Source organism: Tenrec ecaudatus, chromosome 11 (genome assembly GCF_050624435.1).
Source record: "Tenrec ecaudatus isolate mTenEca1 chromosome 11, mTenEca1.hap1, whole genome shotgun sequence".
NCBI lineage: Eukaryota > Metazoa > Chordata > Mammalia > Afrosoricida > Tenrecidae > Tenrec > Tenrec ecaudatus.
Genome location: NC_134540.1, coordinates 51,845,867 through 51,873,082, shown reverse-complemented (window position 1 = coordinate 51,873,082; position 27,216 = coordinate 51,845,867). Strand labels below are relative to the sequence as shown.

Below are 27,216 nucleotides of genomic sequence, written 5' to 3'. Positions count from 1 at the left end.
TTACCTCCTTTCCAGGGTCTGGGAAAAGTAAATGATTTAATACTTGTAAGCCCTCGGAACAGTCCTTGGGTCGTGTTATGTGAATCTAGTAAATATTTAGGGTGTCTGATTAGTGCTGGGGCTGAGCAGCCTAAAAGCAAAGCCTCTGACCTTAAAGAGCTAGAAATTTTATCAGGAAGTCTCGTAGAAACAATAGAAAGGGGCATGGCTACCCGTCAGAGGGAGTGGTAGGCACGCTAAATGTGCTGGTCTAAGGTCACCAACCAGGATAACTCAAGAACCTGGAAGTCTTTCACCTCAAGGGGCTCCTTGGAGGACTGAGAGATGCGCTCAGAACAATCCCGAGCGAGGCGAGCACACCTTCACATCTGAGCCCACCCTGCTGTTCTCCCAATTCTAGAAGTCCTTAGATAAACCACAAGAACAATCAAAATGGTGGAGGCTTTATTATACTCAATTAATAGGGCCCTTCCCGCCATAATGCCTTATAATTCTGGACTTTCTATGACTGTGCTTATCGTCCCATTGTAGAGGGCATTATCTGCTAGTGAACAGGAGTAGAATGAGATTAAGACCTGACTTTAGCAGAGGGCGTGAATCAGGCCACATTCTTTTTTGTATGGTTATCTTGGTTACTGTTAGGAGCTGGTGGAATAGTGGTTATGCATTGGGCTGCTGAAGGTAAGCAGTTCAAAACCACCAGCCAGTCCTCAAGAGAAAGATGGGGCTTTCTACCCCCAGAAAGAGTTACCATTTTGGAAACACACACAAAATTACCCTGTCCTATAGGGTAACTATGAGTCAGCATCAACTTGATGGCAGTGAATTTGGGTTACTTTGTTACTGCTACTTGTAACGGGTGTAAGGTAGCTACAGCTGAGAGGAGAAAAGCTGCTCTAGGGGTGTTTCGGGAAAGGCTGGCAGATTAAATCAGGAGGAGGTCAAGGTCTACTGCCAAAGGGCCCAGATCAGCGATTCTCAACCTGTGGGTCTCGACCCCTTTGGGGGTCGAACGACCCTTTCACAGGGGTTTCCCGATTCATAACAGTAGCAAAGTGACAGTGATGAAGTAGCAACGAAAATAATTTTATGGTTGGGGGGTCACCACAACATGAACTGCATTAAAGGGTCACAGCATGAGGAAGGTTGAGAACCACTGTCCCAGATCATGTGTGCACAAATAAGATACAGTCCAAGGGAAAGGACAGATTATTGTATTTTGCTATCAGTTAAAAGGTGATACATGTTCATTTGATAACACTGTTGAGACGCACTGTAACTCCCACCAAATGACATTTCCCTGCATGGGTCAGATAAGAAGGTGGGGAAAGCTACTGGTAAGAATTGCCTGTGAGTAACTGAACAGGATTGCTCGCAATGTCATCCTGCTGAAGATCAAATGAGCCCTCTGAGGAGAAGGTGGTCTGATCTCATCACCGCAAAAGCCAGGAGTGGAAGGCGTCCTCGGTGGCCCTGCCTGACCTTCAGATTTGGGACTGAACAGCACCCACCACCACATGAGACATTTCCTCCAACTTGACTTTCCGTGGGATGTTGCCACCATTCTTAGAACCCAGAAACTAAGGGGACATATTTCAGAGAGGAGCAGGGCAAAAATGGAGTTCAATAGCACCATGGAAAAGATGGACATTTGGGGCATCATCGATCCCCAACTCTAAGACTAGTCTGCCTAGAGTTCTTCTAAAGGAGATTATCACCACAAATGGGGTCAAACCCCTGCCCGCTGCCCGACTCCAGTCCCATCCCCAAGGCCTTTCTACCGAAGCCACGGGCTTCTGGGAGCTCTCCCCCTTCTCATGTCCTGGGACTGTGTTTGCTTGTCCGTCCACCAGGCTCGCAGCGGCTCCTTGGGCTCGTTCTCCAGCCTTTAGATGTAAGTACCTGGCCCACACCCTCATGCCCGCCCCCTCCAACAGGTGCCTCATCTCAAAAATGAAGGGTTGCTAAAAGATTCCGTGAAACAAAGCTATGTGAAAGATCCAGTACCACGCAGCTCCACCACCTTCCCAGGGGATGTCTCCACCTCCAGCCAGCTGATCTCCACGCCGCAGCAGCACCTTTGTCCTCTTTCCCTGCCACACCCACCAGGGGCCTTGTTCCAGCTATACTGGGCCCTCTCCCCTCCTCAGACGCTGCTGCTGAGGCATGCTGTCCAAGACAGTCCGTGGCACACTCTACCCATGGAAGTCCCGCTCACACTCCTCCCCAAGGCCTGCTGAAGAAAGACCAACTGTTTTAAGCTTACATTCAAGGCCTGTTGTGAGCTAGTGTTAACTGCCTTTCCAACTTTAATCTCTACCATCACTCTTTTCTCTAATTTGATTAAATGAATTGCTGGGTGGTGTGGTATGAAATGTACCGGAAGGCTTCAGAACTTTTTATTCCCAATCTACAGAGGGCTCTTTCCATTTTCCCCAGTTTACGTTAATGTCTAGCCTAACACCTGATTCGAACCAGTCTGGACTTACCTCCCACAACAGTGAGAGCCGCGTCTCTACGTGCACATAATAACATCACTAGTTTTGCCTTTCTAGAGAACCCAGTCTAGCAGACCAGGTCCGTAGACTGCCGGCTGCCCCTTGCGGTTGTCCCCCAACCTTCCACTCATGTCCCTGGCGCTTACATTCATAAGCATACATTCACAGGTGATGCCTGCATTTCCAACCCAAGGGGCCTTCACTGGCACACAGTTCTTCGTGTCCCAGAGCAAAGTGACCCAAACCACCCCCCAGGGACGGAGCACCCAGAGCCATTCCCTCGGGTGTGGTACCTGTCCCATCGGGAGTCGACCTCACAAAGGTGGGCAGCATTTTCACAGAAGCGGTGGGGTGGGTGGTGGCCCCAAGCCCTTTCTCCATCTCCTTTCGGAACCGTTTTGAGATCTCCTGAAGCGTTTCATCAGAAAGCCGCATGTGGTAGAGGTACTGGTCGACCTGAAGTGGAAGGAAACAAGAGTAGAGATGTGGAGGTTGAACAAAGGACAAGGGGTCTGTACCGTGACCCACCACTACGTCCTGCGAGGGAATTAAATCTGTTTAGTACAGAAGTGGCTTACAGACCACCTACCAGAAATCGATGACAGCATTTCCTCTTTAACAAACTAATAACGAACATGAAAATAGGGCTTCCTTCTTGTGTCTCTAGCTTGAGAAAACAGGTGGCTAGACAATGAACACGACCGAGAGAAAAGCAGTCGGACAGAGCAGAATTCTTTCCAGCAGCCTGGGTCTCTTGGTCAGGCTGGGACCAGACCCGGGAGCTGGGCTTCCTGACTCGCCTCTTGGTGCCCACACCTCCCACGGCTAGTCCTGCCTATGCCATCAACCCTCACCCCCAGATGAAGCAGCCCTTCCCGCCTGCCTGGACTCGTAGAACCCCCAATTCTACTTCGCCCCCTTCCGACCATTGTCCACCCACAGCCAGGCGCTACTCTGCTCCTGCTTAAAACCCGAGAGTAGTTCCCGGAGAGAGCAGAGCCGAGAGTCCCCCAAGAGCTGGCATCAGTACCCCGACGCTCTGTCTGGTTAGCGTTGGACTGCCGACCATGCGGACAGCGCTCTAATTCCATCTGCCTGCTGCTCTACAGAAGCGAGGGGAGGGTCTGCCCCCATCAAGGGCTCCAAAGCCCCGGGGGCGCCCTACAAAGGCGCACTGTGAGTAGCAATGGCCTCGTGTCAGGTGAGGTTGATCACCACATATCCGTGTTTATGAAAAGCTAACTCCCAGCTGCTGCTGGGTGGCTCCCAGCTCCTGGTGACCTGACGTGTGTCAGAGCGAGGGTCTCCATGGCTGTTAGGTTTCCCACAGCAGCTCCCCACCTCTTTCTTCTAAATGTGCGTGCGTGTGCGTGTGTGCATGTGCATGCGTGTGTGCGTGTGTGTGTGTTGGGGGGGGGGCGGTGCTCAAACTCCCAGTTCTTCAGTTAGCAACTGAGCAGGTTAACTGCTTGCAACACCCGGGGCTCTTGATAAAAAAGGCCACTCTTTTAGATCATCCAAGCCGATCAGTCTAAAATCCAAAAGAACCAACAGCCCTTTCTGTTTGATTTCAGACTCCTGGCACCTCACTGCCTCGAGTCCACTGTCCTTCAAGGGCCGTCTCCACCTTTGGAGATGTAAGACTGCCAGTCCCCACTGGGATGGAGCAGGGTCACTGCCCTGAGCGTCCTATGGGGCCAGAGAGCCAGGGTGTACCCAAGGAGGTCTGGCTACTTCACCTCCAGTGACGTCTGCAGGCAGCCAGGAGATAACCAGATACAGTTTCAGCTCAATGCCAAACAAGCCTCTTTCTTAGAGGTGAAATGAGAGTCCATCTCTCCAGCAGTCTCCAGCAACCCCTGAACCCCAAAAAGCAGCTTAAACTACCCCAGAGGCCTCCCACTTCAGATCCCCTGGGACTTGGTTGGCCCAGGAACAGCACCTCGTGACATACATCTCAGTGCTTATTCACAAAGCCCAAGGCTACTGAGAACTGAAGGAAATGCCAGGCCATGTCCAATGATAGTCCAATATACCCTCTGTGGGTAACACTTATAAAGGGACTCCAAAAGGTTCATGGGAAATGGAATACAAAGGCCAATGAAAATATCCCATGAACTTACTCTGAAGATTGAGTACTCACCCCTAGCTCCCTATGTCCTCACATCAGCCCTGTAAGGTAAGTAGTGCTGTCACCACAGAGAGGCTACGTCAGCTTCGCCAAAGCCACTTCGACAAAAGGGCCAAGCTACGACTGAACAGAGCAAGTGTCTGTTTTGTCTGTGCCCCCATTCACTCTCCTAGGTGACAGCCCCTGTCCTGCTGAATGACCGACAATCAAGTCTGCAGAGGCCCATGGCACTGCAGTACATTCAGGCTGGCAAAGACCCACTACAAGGTCATCTTCTACTCCAGCCATAACCGGTGCAGACATGAAGGTCAGACCACAGTGAGCGTGACCAGTGGAGCTAGGCGGCCAGAGGTCAGTGGGGGTAACAGACATGCCTCTGGATATTGGCATGCAATGTCCCATATAAAATTCCCACCTAGTTTCCCAAGGGGAGAAGCAGAGTGGGGGAAGTCGTCCTGTGTAGATGAGTAGAAGAGGTCACACACACACAAAGGGATCACAGGTCTACAGAGGGAAATCTTCATTTATCTTCAGTGCTTAAACTCTATAAGACCTGTCGGAAGTCCAGTTGATACTTCTCATCCTTTCTCCAGAGGTATTAAGCCTTAAAAAAAAAAACAGCTAACAAGCTAAGCGGTCACCCTGTACTGAAGTCATGTGGTCTTTTGACGAGCAGATTATCATCATCAAGTGCTCGAGGACAAATAAAATCAATGACAAGATGACAATGATAGCTACCATCAATACTAAGCATCTCTTTCCTGCCAGACTCCAGCCTGTGTACTTTATTGCTTGATCTCTTCAATCATTTTGTAAAACTTCTTTTTTTTTTTTTTTTTATCACTCACACAGGATTGAGGGGCAGAGTTCAATTCAAACCAAGGCCAGTCTCGCTCAAAAGTCAGTCTTCAGAATGACCACCCCTGCCCTGTTCTGGGGCCTCTTCGTGTGAGTCAACTCTGCGTCCTCTATGGCTTCCTGGGTGGCCCCGGGCCTTGGTTTCCTCCCCATCACATTCAAAACCAAGAGTGAAAATGCAAGCCTGGCATCTGTGGACAATGCTGGTATCGAACCTTGGCCCCCACTCCTCCCTTTTCACCTTTGTGCTCTTGGGCTCCTAAAATTCAGGAGTGGGCAGCATCAAAGTACAATACTATATCTACCTGGACTACATTAAGACCACTTGAGAAGGAAGGGTTAACCATCTAATGGCGCCCTTTTCAGGTGGGGTCCACCCAACCTCAGCAGGCACAGATGTGTTAGGGCAAGCCGTGGCCAAGGGGCACAGGAAGTCAGAAACAGGAAGTAGCCTCGTTCAAAGACCGTTTAGCTGGACTGGAAGGGAAGGGATGCCTGATTCAGAATCCTGCCGATTTTATCCACTGTGTGTTTCTATAGCGGGAGCCCTAGTTGCATAATGGATTCCAAATTGGGCTAATCACAAGGTCAGCAGTTTGAAACCATCAGGGACTCCTTAGGAGAAAAATGAGGCTTTCTACACCTTTAAATAGTTACAGTCTCAGAAACCCCCAGGGACAGTTTTACCCTGTACTATAGGGTCACTATGAGTCAGAAATGACTCAATGGCTGGCACACACACACACACACACACACACACACACACACACACGGTTACTGAGTTGACATAAACTTAATGGCAGTGAGTTTGAGTGAAATGATGAGAGGAAAGTGGAACTGTGGCTAAAAAATATTCACAGGATCTTAACAATCAGTGGCTTTGGAGGTAACTAGCTGAAATCCCAAGAAGGGTAGAAAACTTTCCAGTTTCCTCTTTGACCCCACTGACTGATCCTCTGGCCTAGGTTTGAATGTGCCTGTTCATGACAGACTCATTACATTTTTTTTCTAGTTCCAGTTCCTGTGATTAGAAAGCTAGTCCTCAATTTGAGACCAATCTGCTCTCTGATGACTTCAGTAGTCTCCATTCTGCTACTGAAAGATCAGAGTTCTCAGACTTGACTGCGCATCAAAATTACAGGAGGAGCTTGAAATAGAGTAAGAATTCCCCAGCTTAACCCCCAAAGTAGCAGAATTGACCCGTGTAGTGTCAGGGCTCAGGTTTCTTCCCCTGTCCTTGAGCTGCTATCCATGACACAGAATTCACTTCTTGGCCATGGCAGGGGTGCAAGGCTATCAGGCCAGGTTCTGGTCAACACTGCAGAATATCGCCTGACCCCTTGATGGCCTACCTAGAGTCTATGAAAACCAGTAGTTGATGAAGAGATTAGGCCAAGGGCATACCTGTGAAGTAACCCTGTGTTGATCTCCGTGCTAAAGTTCCACCCTTTTTCTGTTTGCTTCTAGCCACTCCTCCGTTAAGGTCACCTCTGGAGAATTCCAGGACATTTCTAACCTGACGCAGGCACACTCGGGGCTAGCAGAGCAAAGACTGTTTTCTCAATTAGTCCCTTCCCTTTCTGTTGTGGGTGTAGGGCCTACCACAGTGGGGCCGCTTCTCTTCAAATCTCAATCAGGAAAAGGTCTAGTTCAGGAGAAGGGTATATTGCAGGTTGGGGAAATGGATGCAGGCTGGAGCAAATCCCAGCTGAGTCATGGGAATCACCTACCTGCTCTAAGGTGAGGGTGTGCTAGAGAAAGAGACAGCAGTTTTAGATGAAATGACTTTTAAAATCTAGAGATTAGAACTTCCTCATTGGGCAATTTGGCCAGGTTTTTTTTTTTTTTCTTTCTCATACATAACACACCCATCTGACACGTCTGCTTCCTTTACAGAATTGAGGGTAGGGGCAGGGGAAAACAGAAAGTGAGATTAACCTCATACTTTTTCATGAAATAAGACAATCCCCTTAAATGTGCACCCTCTCCTCCCGGCCAGCATGAGAAGAGGAGGGGCGTATCGGTGTAGCAATGCAATGGATGGCAGGAACAGAGATCCCCTCAGAGAGCCTCCATTCTGTGTGACACTGAGGGGGCCTGTGGGGGCAGAGATGGTCATGGGAAGGTACAGGGAAAGAAGGTCTGCAGGCAAGACCCGGAAAGACCTCAAGAAGTCTGTCATGGAACAGCACACAATCAACACGAGAGCCCAGGAGCCCCAGATGTGAGAAAACAAAACATGAATGGCACCCCTGAAAGTCCAGAAGGCCTCATTTCATCTCACAGTTCAGTGTCAACTGAATGGCTGGTAGACACTGCTGGGATCCTGGGGCTCTACCCTACAGGATGTCAGGGGGAAATGGGTCCTAATCAGACTGCTTATGTCTCTAAGCAAAACAAACACCTACTGTCCATGCTGACTCATAGTGACCCTGTAGGACCGGGTGAACCTTGGCAAAAGGCTCGAGTGAAATGTTCAGAACACCTGCCTCAGGTCTCTATAGGAGAGAAGACAAGTCGGGTGCACCAGACAGCCACCCATGTGCATTATGTCCTATCAGCTCCCTGCTGAACTATTTTTGTTATTGGTCTCATGTAACCTCTCCACTTCTAATCAGGGGGAGAAGGACCATAGAGATCACCCCATTGTGTGGAGTTGCAATCCTGTTCACTGGCTCTTGGGCAGCCAGTCCGTTCCCTGGAAGGGTGCATGTCAGGAGAAAGTTGGCTGCCCAGACCCACAGCTCCCTGCGGCAAGCCAATGAGAGCAGGAGGGTGGCTTCAAGGAGTGCTGTCCATGTCTGCCTGCATTTCAGGAAGCTCGGAGCTCAACCCTCACCGCCAGTTGTCTCTCCTTAGTCAAATTTTTGAGTTGGCATTGACTCAATGGCCATGAGTTTGGTTTGGGGCCTGCGTCTATGTTTTGGGTAATCATCCCTACCCATTCCATGACTCTTGTTCTCGAAAAGTTTCTACTGAGAGCGGAGCCTAATCCTCAGGTCCTTCAAGTAAGCCGGGGGGGGGGGGGGGGGGGGGGGGGAGGGGGGAATAGGTAAGACATGAATGAGCAAATGCTCAGCAGTCCTTTGTGTAGGGCATGCCTGCATAGTAGAGGGGTGAATTCAAGTGAGCAAATCAGATCCAAAAAGTAGCTCCACAAACATATAGAAATCCAAGCCAAAGACTTGGGAACACCCTGGTGATTGAGGTTCCTTTATCCACACTTCAGATGTTCCTGACTTAATGTCCACCGTCCTGTCCAGGTATTACTGAGGACACACTGTGAATTCCTACCTTGTAACTCTTCGGAGGCCCTTAAGCAGACCAATTGGATTTCAGCTTTCTTAAGACTGTTTGTTCTTGTCTTGGAGAGACCATCGGGTCACCTATGTATTAGGCCAGGCCTCCAACCCGGTTTTCTCAACATTTATGAGAAAGAGTGCACTCTTGTTTAGTAAAGGCTTTTAATTCTTCTCATTGTTTCATTAATTCAACCTCAACCGAAATAAAGTCCTTGGTGAAGAAAGCAGATGGTAGCCGGCTATTAAGAGATATCACGCCTGAGGTCTTAAAGGCTTGAAGGGAAACAAGCAGCCATCCAGCAGGAAAACAACAAAGCCCACATGGAACAAGCACAGCAGCCTGTGTGGTCAGGAGGTGCCGACGGGAACAGGTATCAGAAGTTCAAAAATAAGCAATAAAATTGATGTGAAGGAGTGTGGAAAAGTGGAGAGTCACCTGTAAAATAACTGCACAGTCCCCCATAGAAGGGCCGCATGGAAGGGATGATGTATTCAGGGTGGAGCACTGATGAAACACAGAACTACCCTCTAGTTCTTTAATGCTTCTTCCCCCCACTCTTATGGCCTTAGTTTTGTCTCACTAAAATTTCTAGACATGCTTATGGATACTTGTACAATCAAGATCTTTCGATGCACGAAATCCAAGATCGATAAACCATTTGGAAACAATAATGGGAGTAACGATTCCCTGAGGGTCTGGGATGAAGGGGGCGAGTGGGGAGAACTCAGCAATGATGACAGTATAACCCCACCTGAGGGGAATGAATAACTGAATTGTAGCTGAATGGATACATTGGAAGATCCAAGATGTGGCAATAATAATAATATATTAAAGGTCTGTTGGGGAGGGGAGGGACAAAGGGGAGCGGATATCAAAGAGTTCAAGAAGAAATAAAATGTACTGAAAATGATTGTGATAGTTAAGGTTTATTGTGCCAACCTGGCCAATGAACACATGTGGGATTAATTGAAGGGAGGAGAGATAAATGGCTCGGTGAGCATCCCCTTTCTCGTCTCTTATTCTCTGATGGTTGGACCAGTGTGTGGCTGCCTTAGCTAGTTCTCTGCCTCAGCTAACAAGGTTTACTTCCTGTGAGACATCCCTGAGAAGCCCCATGGACCTACCCCGATGCAGCCCTGGGTGCTGGAGAAGCCACGTGGAGACCCCTGCCAGTGCTGAGATGCTTACATGCTCACTGATTCGGCCTTCCTTCTGCATTCGGTGTCATTGCATGCATTTTGTGAGATGGAGGAGGATGACTTTGTAGATTGCTGTCAGACATGTGGGCTAAAGTCGGATTTATGGGCTTGGACAGAACTGGGTTGGGATGCTTTCTTAATGTACACTTACCCTTTATATAAAACTCTGTCTTATAAAATATGAGTCCCTATGAATTTTGTTTCTTTAGTCTACCCAGAAAAACTCAGTGATGATGACAGCAATGGTACAATCATGCTTGTTCTGATGGAACTATGAATTTCAATAATATCTGTAAGAGGTCCTAATAACATGTTAAAGGAATCCGGGGTTCCTTTCACACCACAATAGAGGCATTATTCAGCAATAAAAATGTGCCATCTGCAACGACATGCAGCAACATGGACGGACCTCACAATGTCGGAGGAAAGAAGCCAGACGCAAAACGGGACACACTATCCAAGTTGATTCATATTAAGGACATAAACCAACCACAATGCTCTCTGCAGTTCAGAATCAGGATAAAGGCTACGCTCGATGGTGTATGTGGCGGGGGGTGGGGGGGTGGGACTGGGGAGTGTCTGTGGCAGAAAGCAATGGTCGTTTGGTAGTTTGTTACATGAAATGCCACAAGCCGACGAGGCCTGGGTGAAGTAGTATTCAATTTCCTAAATGTCAGAGGAAAAGAAGTGTGGAGAACGTTCTAGGCCCCTAATCTACTTGTCACCCTCCTCGGTTGCCTTTGAGTCAATTGCAATGCACGGCCACCCCCAGGTGCAGAGCAGGCCCGCGTCACAGGTGTTCAAGGGTTTTGGAACTGGTCAGAGGTGCAAGAGTTAAACGATGAAATCTTGATATGTTCAGAAGTTGAAATTGGAAGTTTCTTTTCTTCTACATTTCCCTTGTAAGCCTCGTGTAGGCTTGTAGCATTTTGTGTAAGAAACTGTGTCCCAAATGAACCACTGCTATCCTCGAATCCGCTAGATCAGAGGTTCTCAACCTGCGTGCGGGTCTCGACCCCTTTTGGGGTCAAACGACCCTTTCACAGGGATCACCTGATTCATAACAATAGCAAAAGTACAGTTATGAAGTAGCAAAGAAAATAATGTTATTGTTGGGGGTCACCACCACATGAGGAACTGCATGGGAGGGTCGTGGCGTTAGGAAGGTTGAGAACCACTGCTCAAGACAGAAATAGTCTGTCAGATTAGAGTTTCCCACTGAGACCATGGAGGATCCCAGCGGTGGCTACCAACCATCCAACTGTCACTGGCTCATGAGATGAGATGAGCCATTCTGTACTATCAGACTTGTCATTCATTGTTTTCGACCATAGAGTAAGACATCTGGGAGCTCAGGTTAGAGATTGCCCTTTGTGAGAGATGATCCAGGATGGTAGCAAACTCAACCTTTCGGCTAATGATGGAGCACTTAGCCATTTGCCCCACCCATGGGCTGCTGAATCTACCTGATGCACATGGTCCTCTGGGACAAAGGGAAATGAAAAGAGAGGGCTGAATCATAACTGAACTCCAGCCTCACAGAGCCTTCCTGTGAGTCAAAATGCTGACACATGCTTACACATCAGTTTCCAAAAGATGTCATATTTTTACATGATCCCTTTGCCCTAGCTTTACTGTAAGCTTTCACAAGGAAACCAAGGCCTTGCTTGAGAAGCTGCTCCAAACCACTAGCCAAATTCCTGGCAGAACTCATGACATCCAGGGGCCAGCCAAGTGTCTGAACCTGGGGCACAGGTGCGTCCATCCCAGGAAAGCTGGCCAGTCCTCAAAAACTCCAGCTGGAAATTCAAGGTAGTACAAAGAGCAGCAAGTTTATCCTGTACAGTTGCCAAAACAAGGGCAGATGTTTTCTAATTTTAATTTTTTTAAATTTAGGGGTGAGTTGGAGAGGAGACACAAAGCAGTTCAACAATTCCTTAAGTCCCCTGTGCTGTAGCAGCCAGCTCCCCAGCGTGAACAGGCCCGCTATAACTCTTTGCTGGTGGTTCAGGGAGGGAGGGGGCGACCCTCACTGTGTCTGCCATGTCATCAGGGGGAGATCTAGCGTTGAGGCACTGGCTCCCAAGTCACTTGCGGGGCTAACCAGGGCCTGGGCCCTCCTACAGGATGCGGTTGCACCATCCTGAGTCACAGGGCTTCCTGTTCTTCCAGCTCTCCCTCTCAGCTGCATCCAGGTCCAGCCAGGAGTAGCTCAGTCAGCAGCAGCTACTGTCCGGCGCCTAAGAAGATGTGCACTTAGGACACCTGTTCAGGGGTCCTCCTGTGCAGACATCCTGTTCCGACCATGAGACAGTAGAGCGTGATATGTTCCTGAGATACGGAACTCTGCACACTCCATTTACCTGGGGGGGGGGGGGGGCCGGCAGCACTGGCCGTGCATCCACTGTGTACCAGAGCAAGGCAACGAGGACATCACGACCCAGTGGGCCCCAGTTTTTGCCTGTCAAGGTTCAGTCTATGGGCTGCAGGCAATTACAAACCTAGGATAAGGGCAGACTGAGTAGCTTCGTTCACTGTAGTAAAATATGGATCAATAATCACTTAAATATTACGTATCCGTAAAGTCTGAGGAGAAATTGTCTTGAAAAGGTTAGACACCCAGGAGGGTGGAGGGACGGTGGAACCGATTACAAGATCTACATCTAACCCCCTCCCTGGGGGATGGCCAACAGGAAAGTGGGTGAAGAGAGACGTCGGACAGTGTAAGACATGACAAAATAATAATAATTTATAAATCACCAAGGGTTCATGAGGGAGAGGGGCGGGGAGGGAGAAAATGAGGAGCTGACAACAAGGTCTCAAGCAGAAAGCAAATGTTTTGAGAATGATGATGGCAACAAATGTACAAATGTGCTTGACACAATGGATGGATGGATGCATTGTGATAAGAGTTATATGAGCCCCCAATAAACTGATTTAAAGAAAAGGTTAGAATTAAGCCCACAGCAATCCTCTAAGACAGGAGAACTGGTCTTATGGGTTTCTGAGGTTCTAAGTCTTGTTTTTTTCAAATACAAAAGGACATGAATTATGCTTTATTTGGAAAACTTACGTCCAAATTACTTTAATTCTTTTCCAAAAGTCCTAATGAGCACTCAGAGAAGCAAACAAATACAGCTCCCACAGGAAAAGGAACAGACAAAATGGAGTCGATTGTCCCAAATAATTCCCAAGACCAAAAAGAAAAGAAACTTAATATTTATCCTTTCTTCTTTTGAGGCAGAGTAAAGGAACTCTGTAATTCATAAATAAGATCTGCTTACTTGATAAGGAAAGAGAACTGAGATTTTGTTTTGATGCATATTAAATACAAAATATAAAATCCACTCTTGACCAAGATCGGGGGAAAATCATTCTTCAACATTTCCATTCTCATGGAATGAAGCGCAGCGGCCTGGTGAAGGCACCTCTTCGATTCCTGCCCCACTGCACTCCCTCTGAGCCACTCTCAGGGTGTGGGCAGTGACGGGAGGCCAACCCCGTCGATGTCGTCATCTCTAGTCCTTCCTCTGTCTTGCCTGCTCAGTCCTCCTGGGTAATCAATCCGCCACCCTATGTTTCTTTCTTTTCCTGCTCCCTCCTCCCTTTCAGAGGAAAAGGGGAAGGGGGCGTAAGGCTATGTCATCTTGGCAATCTGGAGGTCCCTCTCCACGTCTGTGTCCCTCTCCAGGGACGTGGACGGGACTGCCTTCCTTCTCTCCGTGGGGAAGCAAGTTGCTGGGGCCATGGATGAGACCCGTTCGGAAACCATTGGACACGCATTCTTGACAGGAGTAGAAAACCGGTTTTCCGCAGAACAGAGGGTGGATAGGAAGAGAAGGTTGGTGGGGGAAATACATTACCTTTTCATCCCATTTTTTTTCATGAACTTAACGCCTAGAATATTCTTCTACGACCTATCAAACCTCCACCTACACTTCAGGGCCAACACAAATAACCTCACACGGAATGCCTTCCCTCAAATGCCGTCTGTGATACCAACACACTTGGGGCATTTTTTTAATCTCTTGTCAACACAAGGCCCAGAGGACTGCAGGCCCCCAGTGTGCACCTGTCTACGTATTGGTAATGCCTGCGGCTACCCTGACATGCCCGACATAGTGGGTGCTCAAGAAATATGGATTCTGCATCTTCGAGGGGACTTAGAAGGGGCTCTGGCATTCCACACAAAAAGGTGGGGAGCATCACTTGGAGAAAAGAGAAGTGTGCGCTACTCTGGACTAGCCAGGTGCGCCACAGGGAGCTCTGGGTGGTTCAACTCCTAAACCAAGGGTTTATGGTTCAAACCCACTAGCCGCTCTGCAAGAGAAAGCTATGGCAAGCTGCTTCCATAAAGAAGCCCTATGGAGCAGTTCTACTCTGTCCCACAGGGGTCGCTGTGCATCAGAGCGGAATCCATAGCCAAGGGTTGCTTGGGGTGTTAGGTGCCCCATGTGTCCTTGTTCTTCACTTCTGTGTCTTCCCCTTTACGGGATTCTAGCAACATCATCATCATCATCATCTCTTCCCACCCACCTGCGTGTCTGGACTTCTTGTACTTAAGGCCCCCGTAGGGTTAGGCTCTGGCTTCCCCCGGACAGCCTCATACCAGGGGCCACAGACTGCCCCTCAGTGTCTGGCTTCATGCTGTCTGCTGCCATGTCATCCACATACTGGGTCACATCCCTGTAGATCTAGCCCCTCTGGACCATGACCAGACCCAGAGCTTCTGTTTGACATGCCCCACCCCCACCCACACACCCCACAGCCACAGTAAACCCATCCTGCACAGTCATGCCCATCAAAGGCAGCATGACCATGCAGCCCAGTTTGCATAACTATTAATAAAACCAGTTGCCATTGAATTGATTGGTGTCATCAGTTAAGAGTCTTGGCTGCTGACCAAAGAATCAGAAGTTCAAGCCTATCCCAGGGGTTCCCAGAAATCTACTTCTGAAAAACTCAGCCACTGAAAACACTTTGGGGCACAGTTCTACTGTAATGCACACGGAGGGGGGGCGGGGAGTGGGGACCATAACCATCAGTCAGTCGCATCCTCTCCCACTCATAAGTGATGCGTTTGGTAAAGAAGTCACGGGGTTGTCCTATGTGCAGAATATCAAGCAGAGCCTCCCTTTGGATTTCGACAACCCAAACCTGAAGGCAGGCATCACACACAGCAGCCTGGGTGTCCCTGAAAGTACAGCATGGAACCTGGGAACTAGCTCTGGGGCTTGGCCTATGGAAGCTTGGACTAATCCCTCAGCCCACAGTGCCTCACTGCCTCATCTGCATGCACTTGATGATCCCCCACGTTCCTTCCTAGCTCGGACCTGGTTCAAAACCCCCTGAAAGTGAAACACAGTGGGCCAGAACCAGGCATGCAAAAACCTGGCATGGGGGTTAAGGGCAGGTGACTCAGGGGCGTTGGAATTCTCGTAGTCACTACGGTGTGCCTTGGAGTGAGTGACTGCCCCTTCCTGGGCCTCAGCATTGGCATGTGATACAGATAATAGATACAATGTTCTCAAAGCTGAGAACAGTGCCTACCCTGCGGGCTACTTGACCATGACCTGGGATGCTGCTGTGGAATGTGTAGACAGAGCCCCCAGCACCGCACACTGTGCGTGCTTGTGATCTTCAACTCTTTGGAGAAGTGAGGGGTACAGTTGGAAGGTTTCATGAAGGGGTTGAGACATAAGAAAATTTGGGAGGAAGCAGAAAAAGGACGTTTCAGAAAAAGGAAGTCCCACAAAACAGAAAAAGCAGCCTCTCTGAATGCCCTCACTAACAAAAGCTGTCAGGTAGTCTACCCGGCTTGACTTCCTTCATCAGATGATATGAATATGCCAGAAGGAAGATGTTGGGAAGCCGGCCTTCAAGAAACATAGACCACTGCAAGGGCACAGAAACCAAGCTGAGTATGAAGAGGGGCTGGCAGGAAGGCTAGGTGGGTGGAACTGGAAAGGCCCCAGGCCAGGCTCTGATCAGAGGCCAAACACTCTCCCAGTGAATGTCGATGTTACCACGATGCCCCCAGGGAAAGTATGTCAGTGTAAAAGCTTATCGGTCCATGAACAAAAGTGCAAAAAGCATGACCACCCCCAAAATGGGGCAGCACTTCAGGGAAAACCAGCTTCCCTGCCAGCGGTCCCCACGGAACAAGGCCAACACTCACGACTTGGTTTGAAAAAACAGGGGTCCTCCAAGGGAAGTTTGGGGGCGAGTGGAAAGTGTGAGTTTCACTTGGAAGATCCCCTTGGGCTTGTCAAGGGTCTTAGGCCCCCCAGTGTCAACAGAAGGGAGAACTCGCTTGTCTGGGATTCGTATGTGAGGGACAAAGAGCTTTCTGCAGAGGCCAAAGATGGCTGAGGAAACACTGCCCAATGGGCCAAACGAGTATGGAGATAGCAGAAGTTTCCAATCTACTCAGAAGGTCCAGTTCCCTTCTTGGGAAGCTCCAAAGACAAATGGGACCCCAATTTAAGGTGGTGTGTGTGGCACTATGATTCTACAGCACAAAAAAAAAAACCTTCCCCTAGAGTCTGGAGAGGATGTAAAAAGAGGTGAACAAGTATCTCACTAGCAAACGAAAACCAATTCCCTGAAGTCAGGCTGCCTCTCGTTACAGCCCCCGCCTTTTCCCTCCTCCCTACAGAGAAGGGATTGGTATCGGGAGATTTGGGGTGAGGGGTGAGATGATGGATGCTATGATTTCTCCAAAACATGCAGAAAAAGAGTCGGGACTATATTCCGGTATACTTGCCAATCAAGGCTACTTTAACCTGAGGAGCACCGATGGGTGAAATGGCCTAGAGAGCCGAAAGGGAGATGCTACCTCCCAGAGGACCAGAAGGCAAGAGGAAGACTTCACAGATGGGCAGCCTATGTCTAGGAAAGAACAGCTTTGAAAAGCTGGAGTGAGTAGATAGAATGCGCCCCTCTTTCCCAAGTTCAGGAGTTCCTCACCCTCCTGCCATCTCTATCTCCGATCGAATCAAACAGCCAGAAGACACAAATGGGCCTGAGCATGAACGCTCTGGGAGAAGCTCCTGGGAATTGTCCACGTCAAAGCAGGGCTTCTCTTTGCCCCTGGCTGGCTGGATATTGCAGCAGAATATCTACGGGCATTTATGTAGGTATGCATAACATATGATTTATGCTATTATGCTATACATAATATACCATAACCAATAAATAATATACAACATATATATTATATTGTCTATATTCTATTTATTATATATATATTGGTACCAGGAGATTCTTAGTCTTAGATACCCTTCTGGAATATATATATATAAAGACACATCCTAAGATAATCAAAAGTATCTTTATATGTATCTTAGATATCCTGCTGATATGTATATGGATATAGACATATTCTTAGATATTTATATATTATTTAACACATAACGCACTGACTACGTGCGGTGTCTTGGTGACATTGTCAGACACATGTTAAACTGCTAACCAAAAGGCCAGCTGTTCAAACCCATCAGCAGCAGCTGCAGAGACAAAGAGGAGGCTGTCTGCTCGCGTAGGATTTACAGCCTTAAAAACTATGTAAGTTCACTCCCTATGAGTTGAAATCGACTAGTTGGCAATGGGTCTGGGTTACGTTCGATGTCCATCTCTAGGAGCGTCACACATTATTAGCTCTCTCTTTACTCCTAACAACAACAATGCCATTGAGGTGTCACCAAACCCTCTTCCCATCCCGCCAGAGGAGAACTTGAGGTCTGGAGGGTTGACATAGCTGGTCCCAGCTCAGATTCGCCTTTCAGTGGTGAGCCCGGATTTAAGCCCAAGGAGCCTGGTCCAGGGCATCTGTGCGCAAAGGCTCCCCAGCCAGCCTCTCCACAGGATAGCTTCCCACTCCCCTCGGAGTTGTGCCCAGCCCCTCTCTTCTCCCGGGGCTCCTCGCAGCCCCTGGGCTCCTGTTGAGGCAGCTCACAGGCCTGCTTGGTTCAGAAGCCTGGCTGCTAATCCGGCCTCCAGGGAACCCTTCCCCAGACAGGGGAGGACAACGGAACAGAAAGCCTCCACTCTGATTCCAGGAAAATCCGCGCTGCCCACGTGTCTAGTTGTAGAGGAACAACTGGAACCTCCCTCTCGTCCAGGGACATCTGTTGATGGCTGTCACCACCTCTTATAAAAAGTCATTTCCCACCACTATGTGGCACCCTCTGGGGAGGTGAGGAGCCCTGGGTTCCTGTTCCCTGTGGCCTCTGATTCCTGGGAGAGGAGGGAGAGGCGAAGGGAGAAGTGAGGTTCTTCTGCAGCAGGGTCTCTCACCTGGGCTCTGCTAAGGTTTGGGGCGGAACCACTCTTTCGTTGTGGGACGTGGAGTAGCATCCCTGGTCTCTCCCACCTAGATGCTTGTTAGCCACCCCCACCGGCATTTTGCTGCCACTAAAATATATTCTAGACATTGGTCAAAGTCACCGGGAAATCAAACTGTCCCTTGCTGAAAGCTAATGTTAAAAGACCATTAAAAAACACGGGCTTTGCCCCTGTAAATGGCTGCTCTCTCTAACAAGTGAGCACAGCCCCCTCACAAGAATTACCCAGCACAAAACACCCACCAGGCCAAGGCTGGGCACAGCCCCTCACAAGGATCACCTAGCACAAAACACCCACCAGGCCAAGGCTGGGCACAGCCCCTCACAAGAATCACCCAGCACAAAACACCCTCCAGGCCAAGGCTGGGAGCTTAGAAGCGACCAGAACCATGTGACATGGGCTGTGAAGACACAGCCTGTGCACTCGGGCCTTTGGGTGGACGCACTCCGACCCCACTGCTTTGAAAAGGCAAGGGCAGAAACCACACAGCGTTAGGAAAACAAACCAAGCTTGCTGACTGCAAAACCCAACAGTGATAATGCGGAGCCTCTTCTCAAGAGCTGGTCTCTTAAAGCGGAGTTTGAACAGAGGATGCCAGCTTTCAGGGGCTCCCGAGTCCTCTCTTACACCGGATTCCCTTGTTCCAACGGCCAAGGTTTTCTCAAGAAAACGGTGTGGCTTGTGTTGCTCTTAGTACCCCCTGGGGAAGGACCCCTAGTTGACCCCCAAGCCCCTCGGGGTGCTGGAAAAGTTCGACCTTGAAAAGTGATGTACGAAATAAAATGTTAGCTTTGGCTGAGTAAGCTCCGTGGGAATTTTGATTCCGCCACAGGTAAAGTAAGAAGTGTCTCTTAGCACTCCCAGAAATAGAAGGCTGGCCATTCAAAGCAGGGGATGGTGAGCAAAAGTGACAAAGGAGTGAGGGGGCAGGACTCCCGGGGACCTTGGAAGAGCACATTCAGGATCTCTGTCTGAAGCGGCAAAGGCCACCGAGACTCGATGTGCCAGAGGCAGGCATGGAGTTTCAGGGGGTACCTTCTCCTCTGGCCCAAGAGTATGGAACTGTGTGACAGAGAGGCATGCAGGTGAGCTTCCTGGCCCCCGAGCCAAAGGCCACGGGGCCGTGTGGCTAAGACTGGGGTGCCTGGAGAGAGACCTCATGGCTGAGAAGCTGAGAACTGGGGTGACCCAGGATGGAATCCTTCCTGTTTACCGGTTCTGATTTGTGGTAGCTGTTGCCTTTCCTAATAAATCCCCTTAATGGTGACGGAGAGGGCGTGACAAAATACTCTTGTTACCGTCAATTGTGTCCTGAGCAGCAATTGGACGACATGAGGCTACTAAGATCTTGGAAACCATCCTGTGCGGTTCACTTCATGGGCTTAAATGCCCGACTTAGAGCACAGGCCACAGAGCAGGTGCTCACGACATGTCAAGTCTCTATTCAGACCCTAACTCCACTGGCACCTGGCAATGGACCTTCTCCCCCTCGCCCCCCAACACTTTCATTGGCATATAACTCACATCATAAAATTCAATAGTTTAATCGCCTCAAGAAGAGCTGCACAACCATCGCCACAGTCAGTTTCAGAACATACTCCTCATTCTTACAGGTCATCATTATTAGCTCCCGTTTCTGCCCGGCCTTCCCTGCCATAACCACAAGGAACCATTAATCTAGCTACTGTCTCTAGATTTACCAAGCCTGGATTTCAAACACAGAAAAATATTTTAAAACGAATACTAACAAAGTAAAACAGATAAAACCCTCAATTAGAAAAAATTTTAAAAACAGAACAAATTTGAATGGATCATAAGGGAGATCAAATGCTAGCGGGCTACCTTTATCCTAACTACACCTGCAGAAATCCACATTTCAACGCATTCCGCAGGTTAGCAAGACGATCCCCATCTCCGATCCAAGATCAGAGGGGATTCACTGGGGGCTAAAGCCATATGTATTTCCCTTCCACTAAAAAACAAAACTGAAACAGCTTTAAAATGGATCCAAAGGGAGTTCAAATGATGAGACTACATTTTGACCTTACTAAGTCTACCATAAGTTACTCATTGTGCGATGTTCTCTCTGTGATACACAGGCTATTCCCGTCCCTCGCCTATGACCAGACGGTATTCTCTGCAGGCTTCCTCTGTGTGTGTACCCTGCAAATGGATTTGGGGAAATGTACTTACTTTCTTTTGGCTGCTGCAACCCTAGTTAATTCCACGCCATCCTTTAAGGTCTGTAACTCATTTTCCTGCGAGCCTCTTTCTGCAGGCCGCTGGCAGATGCCTTTCGTTTCCATTTCCCACATAGCATCAGAGGGTCTTGGATCCATAGTAGGGTCTCCAGAAACCATTACGAGTCTTGTCTATCTTGACTCGTCTTGACGACTCCACTGAGTCTTTCTGCTTCGAATCTGGTCCACTCTCGCTTCAGTTCAGATGCGAAAGCTACCCCTTTGCTCATACAACAAGGATGTCGCCAAGGGAGCCCTCTGTGTTTCAGGGTTGGAATAAAACCATGCGCACGGAGGTACAGTCCTGGAAACCCACAGGAGCCACGTTAGCCTGTCCTATAGAGTGGCTATGAGTCAGCATGAACTCAACAGCAGTGAGTCTGCTTTGTTTTTCCGGTATGCATGTGAAAACAGTGTGGTTAATGGTTAAAATGGTTAATTCCTCAATAGGTAGTCCTGATTCTCATTCCAAAGAGGCAAAAATCCCTTGGCCGCTGCATTTCCAGAGATAAGACATAAAACAGCGAGCTTGCTTGAAGCTAGCAGGTTCTCTCACAGGATCAACATCAACCTCAGGCAACGCTGGATGAAGAACGAGCTCTGCGGTCTAGCCAACCCTTCCGTCAAGCCCACGACTAGCTTCCTCCCATCTTCCTCCACCCCCCGCAGCCCTCACTCCTTTTTCCTCCCGGGAGGCCTCGCCTGCATCCTTGCACTCATCGAATGCTAGAAACTGACTACAATGGCAAATAGGTAGGATGCTCCCTGCCCTGAGAAAAGGACCCAAACTGACCACACCAACCTTAACAAATGGAAAGACAAAACAAACATCACTTGCTGTTCAGTCCACCTGACTCCTGGCACTGACCGGTGTGAAAGAGTTCAACTGCTCCACGGGGTTTACGTGGCTGTAATCTTTCCTGCAGCGGATGGCCAGGCTTCTCTTCCATGGCACCAACGGGTGGGCTTCTGAGCTGCCAACTTTGGGGTTAGTAGCAGAGCATGTATGGCAGAAAGAAACAGGCAACGTGAGAGGTTCAAGCACAATAATGTGGGTACACAGGAGCAGGGAGGAGGAGGTGGCTTCTGAGCTGGAAGGAGTGAAGAAAAGTCCAGGGTCACAGAAGCCAGGGCAAAAGATTATCATAGGAATGGGCATCACCTTTAGAAGAATGGTGATTGAAGTCTTTGAGGACTGATTGAAAAGATAGAGAAGAGGCTGAGGTGATGGGAGGGGGTGGTGCAGAAGCAGAGGGCATTCAATAGGCAATGTCTTAGAAGTCTTCTGAAAAGATCGAATCTGGTTCCAGAAGGCGATTGGACTAGTAACAAGAAAACCCAACTGGAGTGCTCTTGAGTAAGCTGGGGACCAGTTGATAAAAGTGTGGTTATCAGAAAGGAAAGTTCGTCTTCTGATCCCTGTTACCTGCCCGTCAGCGCCTCATGAATGCACAGGATGGTGTGCTTCTTCCAGGTGGCCTTGTTGTTTCAAGATGCCAGACGCCGTATCTTTTTGATAGCTGGGCACCATCAGCTTTCTTCAGCACATTTGCTTGTGCACCCATTTTGTCTCCAGCGATCGTGCCAGGAGGGTGAACATCATAGAATGCCAAGTTATTAGAACAAAACGTTCTTGCAATGAGGAAGGACTTGAGCAGAGGCCCACAGTCCATCTACTAACTACCTCAATTGCCATATTAATATAAGTACACAGGCCAATACCTCTATTTTTATGAATTAATGAATTATATTATGAATTAATATATTTACATATGCATACACCTATATTTAAACCTTGATACATAGCTTTGCTTCCTAGATCTTCTGTTTCCTTTCACCTTCCTCCTGTCCCACTATCACATTTGTCCTTCTTCAGCCTCTCAGTAATTCCTCTCAGCTAGGTTGCTCCCACACCCCCAGGATCTCTGCATCCTTCTCATTGTTGAGTTTAATTCCCTAGTTTTTCCCTTTCTATGGCATTGTTTGCTCACACACACAAAATATTGTTGAAAATGAGAAGGGTAGGAACAGAGACCCCAAACCCATCTGTAGACAATGGGACATCCTCTCACAGAAGGGTCACAAGGAAGGGATGAGTCAACTAGGGACAGTATAACACAATATTCCTCTGGCTTCTTGAGGCTTCCTCACCCTCCACCCCCCACACCCTCAATTTGGCCTTTCACTTTGGGATGGACCAGAGCATGTACACAGGTACAGATAAGAGCTCACAGCACATGGAATACAGGTTAGATAAACCCCTCCAGAACAGAAACAGGAGTAGTGATACAAGGAGGATAGGGAGAAGGTGGGGAGAAAGTGGTTACATGTTGGGCTGCTAAATGTAAGATCAACAGTTCAAAACCACTAGTCGCTCCTCAGGAGAAAGGTGGGGCTGGCTATTCCTGTAAAGAGTTATAGTCAGAAACTCACAGGGACAGTTCTATTGTCTCCTGCAGTGTCGCTAGGAGTTGGCACACTGGCAGACCCTCCGGACTTTCTCACAAGGCATTGCTGAATATCCAACCTTTCTGTTAGCAGCTGAGCATGTTAACCACCTGACCCAGCCAAAGCCGTCTGGGACCCAGGAGGTGCTGTTTGCATTCCAAAGTGTCAATAGGCAAAAGTAAGGGAAGAGCCCTTACTCTGATCCTAATGGCACAAAGCACGGTGGACAAGCGAGCCTGATGAGGTTAAGTCTCCCATTCTCTCAGACTACAGCCCAGAACATGTAAGATACTATCAGCACAAGGGTCCTTCAGAAGAGACTAAAATTAAATGCCAAGTTTGTTTCACCCTTCCTTCAATTGTCCCTTCCAGCAAACAACTTGAAAAATGGATGCCCCAGGTTCTGATGCCTGGTAAGCAAAAGTTCTGACTCAATTCTGCCCCCATCAGGAAAATAGAGGAAATACAGCAAACCATCCCCAGGAACAGCGTAGCAGTGAATGGATTAGGGGGGGCGAGGGGTGTTGAAATATTTATTGCCATCAAGTCCATGTCCACTCACACGTCCACTATATGACAGAGTAGAACTGCCCTGTGGGTTTCCGAAACTAAACTTTACAGGAGTAGAAAGTCTATCTTTCTCCAGCAGAGCTGCTGCCTGTGGTTAGCCGGCCCGCATATCACCCACCACCCCACCCCTTCGAGGACTCCCACTGAAAGGTGTTTTCAGACAGTGGTCTTGACCGTCACTACTCTAAAAAATGGACAAGGCTGCTGTCATCATCTGACCGAGATAAGTTTGCCGTCCAAAGGGACAAAATCACATGCTCAGGGCCCAGTGGTTAATAAGCTAGAATGCAGAAATTATAACACATTTTCAGATACCCTGGCTAATTCTCTTTCCACTATAGGACTAAAGAGATTCCTTTTATATGACCCATGTGGGTCCTACAACTCCACTGTGCCTGTCCTAACCTCCCTCCTTTGCACTGGATTCTGACTCGTAAGCTTTCCACTGCATTACCCTGTCTGGAAGCGATATCTATTTGATAAATCTTCCCCTGGATTAATGAAATGTGTCCCCACATTTATTTTAGGAATTGTCAAGAGATGACAGTCTTCCCCAAGAGTTAACTCATACCTCAGAGAAGCCCAACATCCTGCTGGCTTGAAAACAGACTTTTAAATACACCGAAATAAAATTCAGAGCAGATTCCTGGCTCAGGAATGAGTTAGAGTAAAATCCTTGTACAAACAAAGCAAAACTCCAACTGAACCAGCCTTCCTCTGTTCCCTCCTCCAAAGCTGAGTCAATTCAGCTGTATTTTGGAGTTCTCTGGCCTGCAGTTAGAAACATCAACAAGTTAACCCACCAGCCTCTCCGGCTCTCAGGACTTCCAGAGAGAATTTACGAGGAGCTTACTTCACTGAGTGATAGAGTTTAGACACTTTCCCCAAAATGTGTTCTCTCAGCAGATGCTGAAATTTCAAGTATATAATTGAGCAACGTTCGGTCATTGCCACACAGTAGAGCCCCTCGCTTGTACCCACTCTGCCCACATTTGAGAATCTCAGTCCCAGAGACCAGCCAGGGCTGCCGGGCAGGCTCCACCCCCACCACCTTAAGGGCGGCTCTCGTAAAGCCTAGGGCAGGGCCCACGGGCTCTTTCTTAATGTAAATAACCAGGTTGGGAGGAAAAAATCAGGCTAGTGGTACCCCTAGGAGGAAAGCAGCCACACAGGTCCGGCCTTGGAGCAGGAAGAAGCTTGCTTTAGGTAAATCAAAACTCAAGGAATTCGAGAAAGTGAGTTTGGTCCCCTGCAAGTAACTTTTAGGGGCGAATTAAAAAGCCACATCTAAAGACCATGCCCACCGGGAGGCGGGTACACGGGAGGCAGGGGAGGCGGAGCGATCCCCAAGCAGATTAGGAGGTTGGGGGGAGAGGTGGATCCCCACAGCAGGCCCTCAATTCCAGGGCAGGGGCGGGGGGCGGAGCTCCTCTCCCCTTCCTCCACTGCTCCCAGGCCAGCTTCTCCCCAATCCCTCCTCGGCAGGGCAGAGGAACGCAGAGGGGAACTGCAGGTTTCCAACTAAGTGCCGGAGGCCCCAGGCAGCCCCTAGTGTCTATAGAGCCGCCTCCCAGCCGCGTCTTCCCACGTGCTCTCCCCGGAACTCTTCTTCAGAAGGGGGGGCGGGGATCCCACGTGTGCCCTGCAGTCACAGACTACGTGCTGGGCGACCTGCCCCTCCAGAAACACAAAAAGAGGGGGGGGGGTGGGGGAGGCCCGCGTGCTGGGTGGCAGGAAGACAGGGAGCCCCGGCTCTCAGCTCGCCCGCCCAGCCCGCTCGCTCGTGCGCGCACTCTCCGGCCAGAGCGTACGTGGCTTCCAGTGCCGAGCACTTACTCAGACACTTGAAACTTTTGCGTGGCCGTGGCGCCAGCCCCTAAGTGGGTACAGAACGGGTCCCCGCTGGGTACTGAAGTGTCCAGCTGCCAGGGTCCCCTACGAGACGCCGCCGGGGGGCGGAGGGGGGGAGTCAGACAACTTTGTAGGAGGCAAATCCGCCACCCCTGCCCGCGTTCACTTACTTTTTGCACTTGATCGTGATTGAGTTCGGTGAAGAAGTAGGCGAGCAGATGCGAAGCGATCATCCTGCCGTGGCCAGAGGCGCCGAGTTGGGAAACCGGGGAGCGAAGGTGCGCGCGCTGGGGCAGCGGGCAGCTGTGGGACTGATTTGTACCCGGGCTCGGGCAGCCTCACAGGGAGCGGGGAATCCCGGCAGCGCACAAAGGTGGCTGGCTAAGAGTGCTCCCGTGGGGAGGCGAGCTCAGATCTCCAAAGCTAGGTTATGGGTCACACTGCCTTCAGACTGACTCCAGCAGGCGTCTTCAGCCACCCCACGGTCAAGGAGCCAACTTCGGCCACAAGATTACTAAGACACAACTTGGGCAGAATCGCAGCCGGCTCGACTAGGATGGTCCGTTTCCTTCGGCTCCCAGACGCACACAGGATGCTCCAGCCCGTGGATCGTCCACACCGGGGTGCTCAAGGTGGCCTGGTGACTTGTGCTGAAGTTTTGTGCAACAATGTGGCTTATTGAGGGGCCGCGGGCCGTCCTGGCCCGCCCGGTCGGTGACGCGAGCACATCCATTGGGTGAACGCGGAGGGTGTGTGTGCCTGAGGGCTGCCCGCCGCCAGGCGCAACCAATCAGTGCGCGGCACCCGCGGGCGCGGTGGCCCAGACACTCGATCCTGCTGGCTGGAGGGGTGGGGATGGTACGTGTGGTCCGTGGCAAGAGGCTGAGGTGGAAAGGCGCGTGAGCTACGCGGCGTCAGGTTCAACCTTGGGTGGGGGACGACTGGAAAGACTGGTCAGTGGACCAGCACACACCCTGTGCTGGGAGAGAGACCATGTGGCATCCCAGTCAGACGAACGACTGTCCGGTTGGCTTGTACCATCCTATTCTCGTCGGTGGAGGGCCATAGCGTCCACTACAGTTGCTGCTTATACTATGCCACGCATGAGCCCGTGTCTTATAACATTAGTGTCACAGGATCGCGTTATCATATCGGCCCCGTTTTCCAGATGGAGATGCTAAGGGATAAACCTGTTAAGAGACTTGCACAAAGTTACTCAAACGGGGGAAAAAAAACCCACGCCTGCCTGACTACTCTGAGGCCCCTCAACGCTTCCCCATGATCCTCTAGGATCATTGTCTGCAGTTTATGAGATTGACCTGTGAGGAAAACTGAGTGGACAGGTATGTAACTTGAATGATTCTGGCCATGTCTCCTTGGGACGGGGTCGCGTATGAATCGGGGAGCCAGCTAACGCCTGACACCAGACTCCAAGTTTCTGTGCATTGTTCCCAAACCAAACCCACTCACTGTGGTCCAGTCGTTTCTGACTCATAGCCACGCCAGCCTCTTATTCCTCCCCTAGAGGAGCTGGGGAATTTGAACCTCCAACACTGGGGGTTAACAGTCCAATGCTTATCCAGCACCATCACCTGGGCAAACACTTAACAGCAATCTTGGAAGGGAGGAGAAGGCAAGCCTGGGGTTGAAGAGGCTGCGGTCCTCCTTCTGAGGAAGAGGGGTGAGTGCCTTGTGATTTCATGTGTCGTGGATGCGATCTTCAATGCATATGGCTTTTTTTTATTATCACGCACACAACAGATGAAAATTAG

General features: G+C 49.6%; 1 protein-coding gene across 1 annotated transcript in view; it reads right to left on the bottom strand.

Moving 5' to 3' along the window:
- HK2 (hexokinase 2) overlaps window positions 1-26,120 on the bottom strand; it is a 76,428-nt gene extending 50,308 nt beyond the window's left edge. The window contains exons 1-2 of the mRNA XM_075563054.1: window positions 25,615-26,120; window positions 2,792-2,954 (exon numbers count right to left, since the gene is read on the bottom strand). Coding sequence (XP_075419169.1) covers window positions 2,792-2,954; window positions 25,615-25,677 — 226 coding nt within the window. The 5' untranslated portion in view covers window positions 25,678-26,120. The remainder of the gene's footprint in view (window positions 1-2,791; window positions 2,955-25,614) is intronic.
- Between the last annotated feature and the right edge of the window lie 1,096 nt (window positions 26,121-27,216).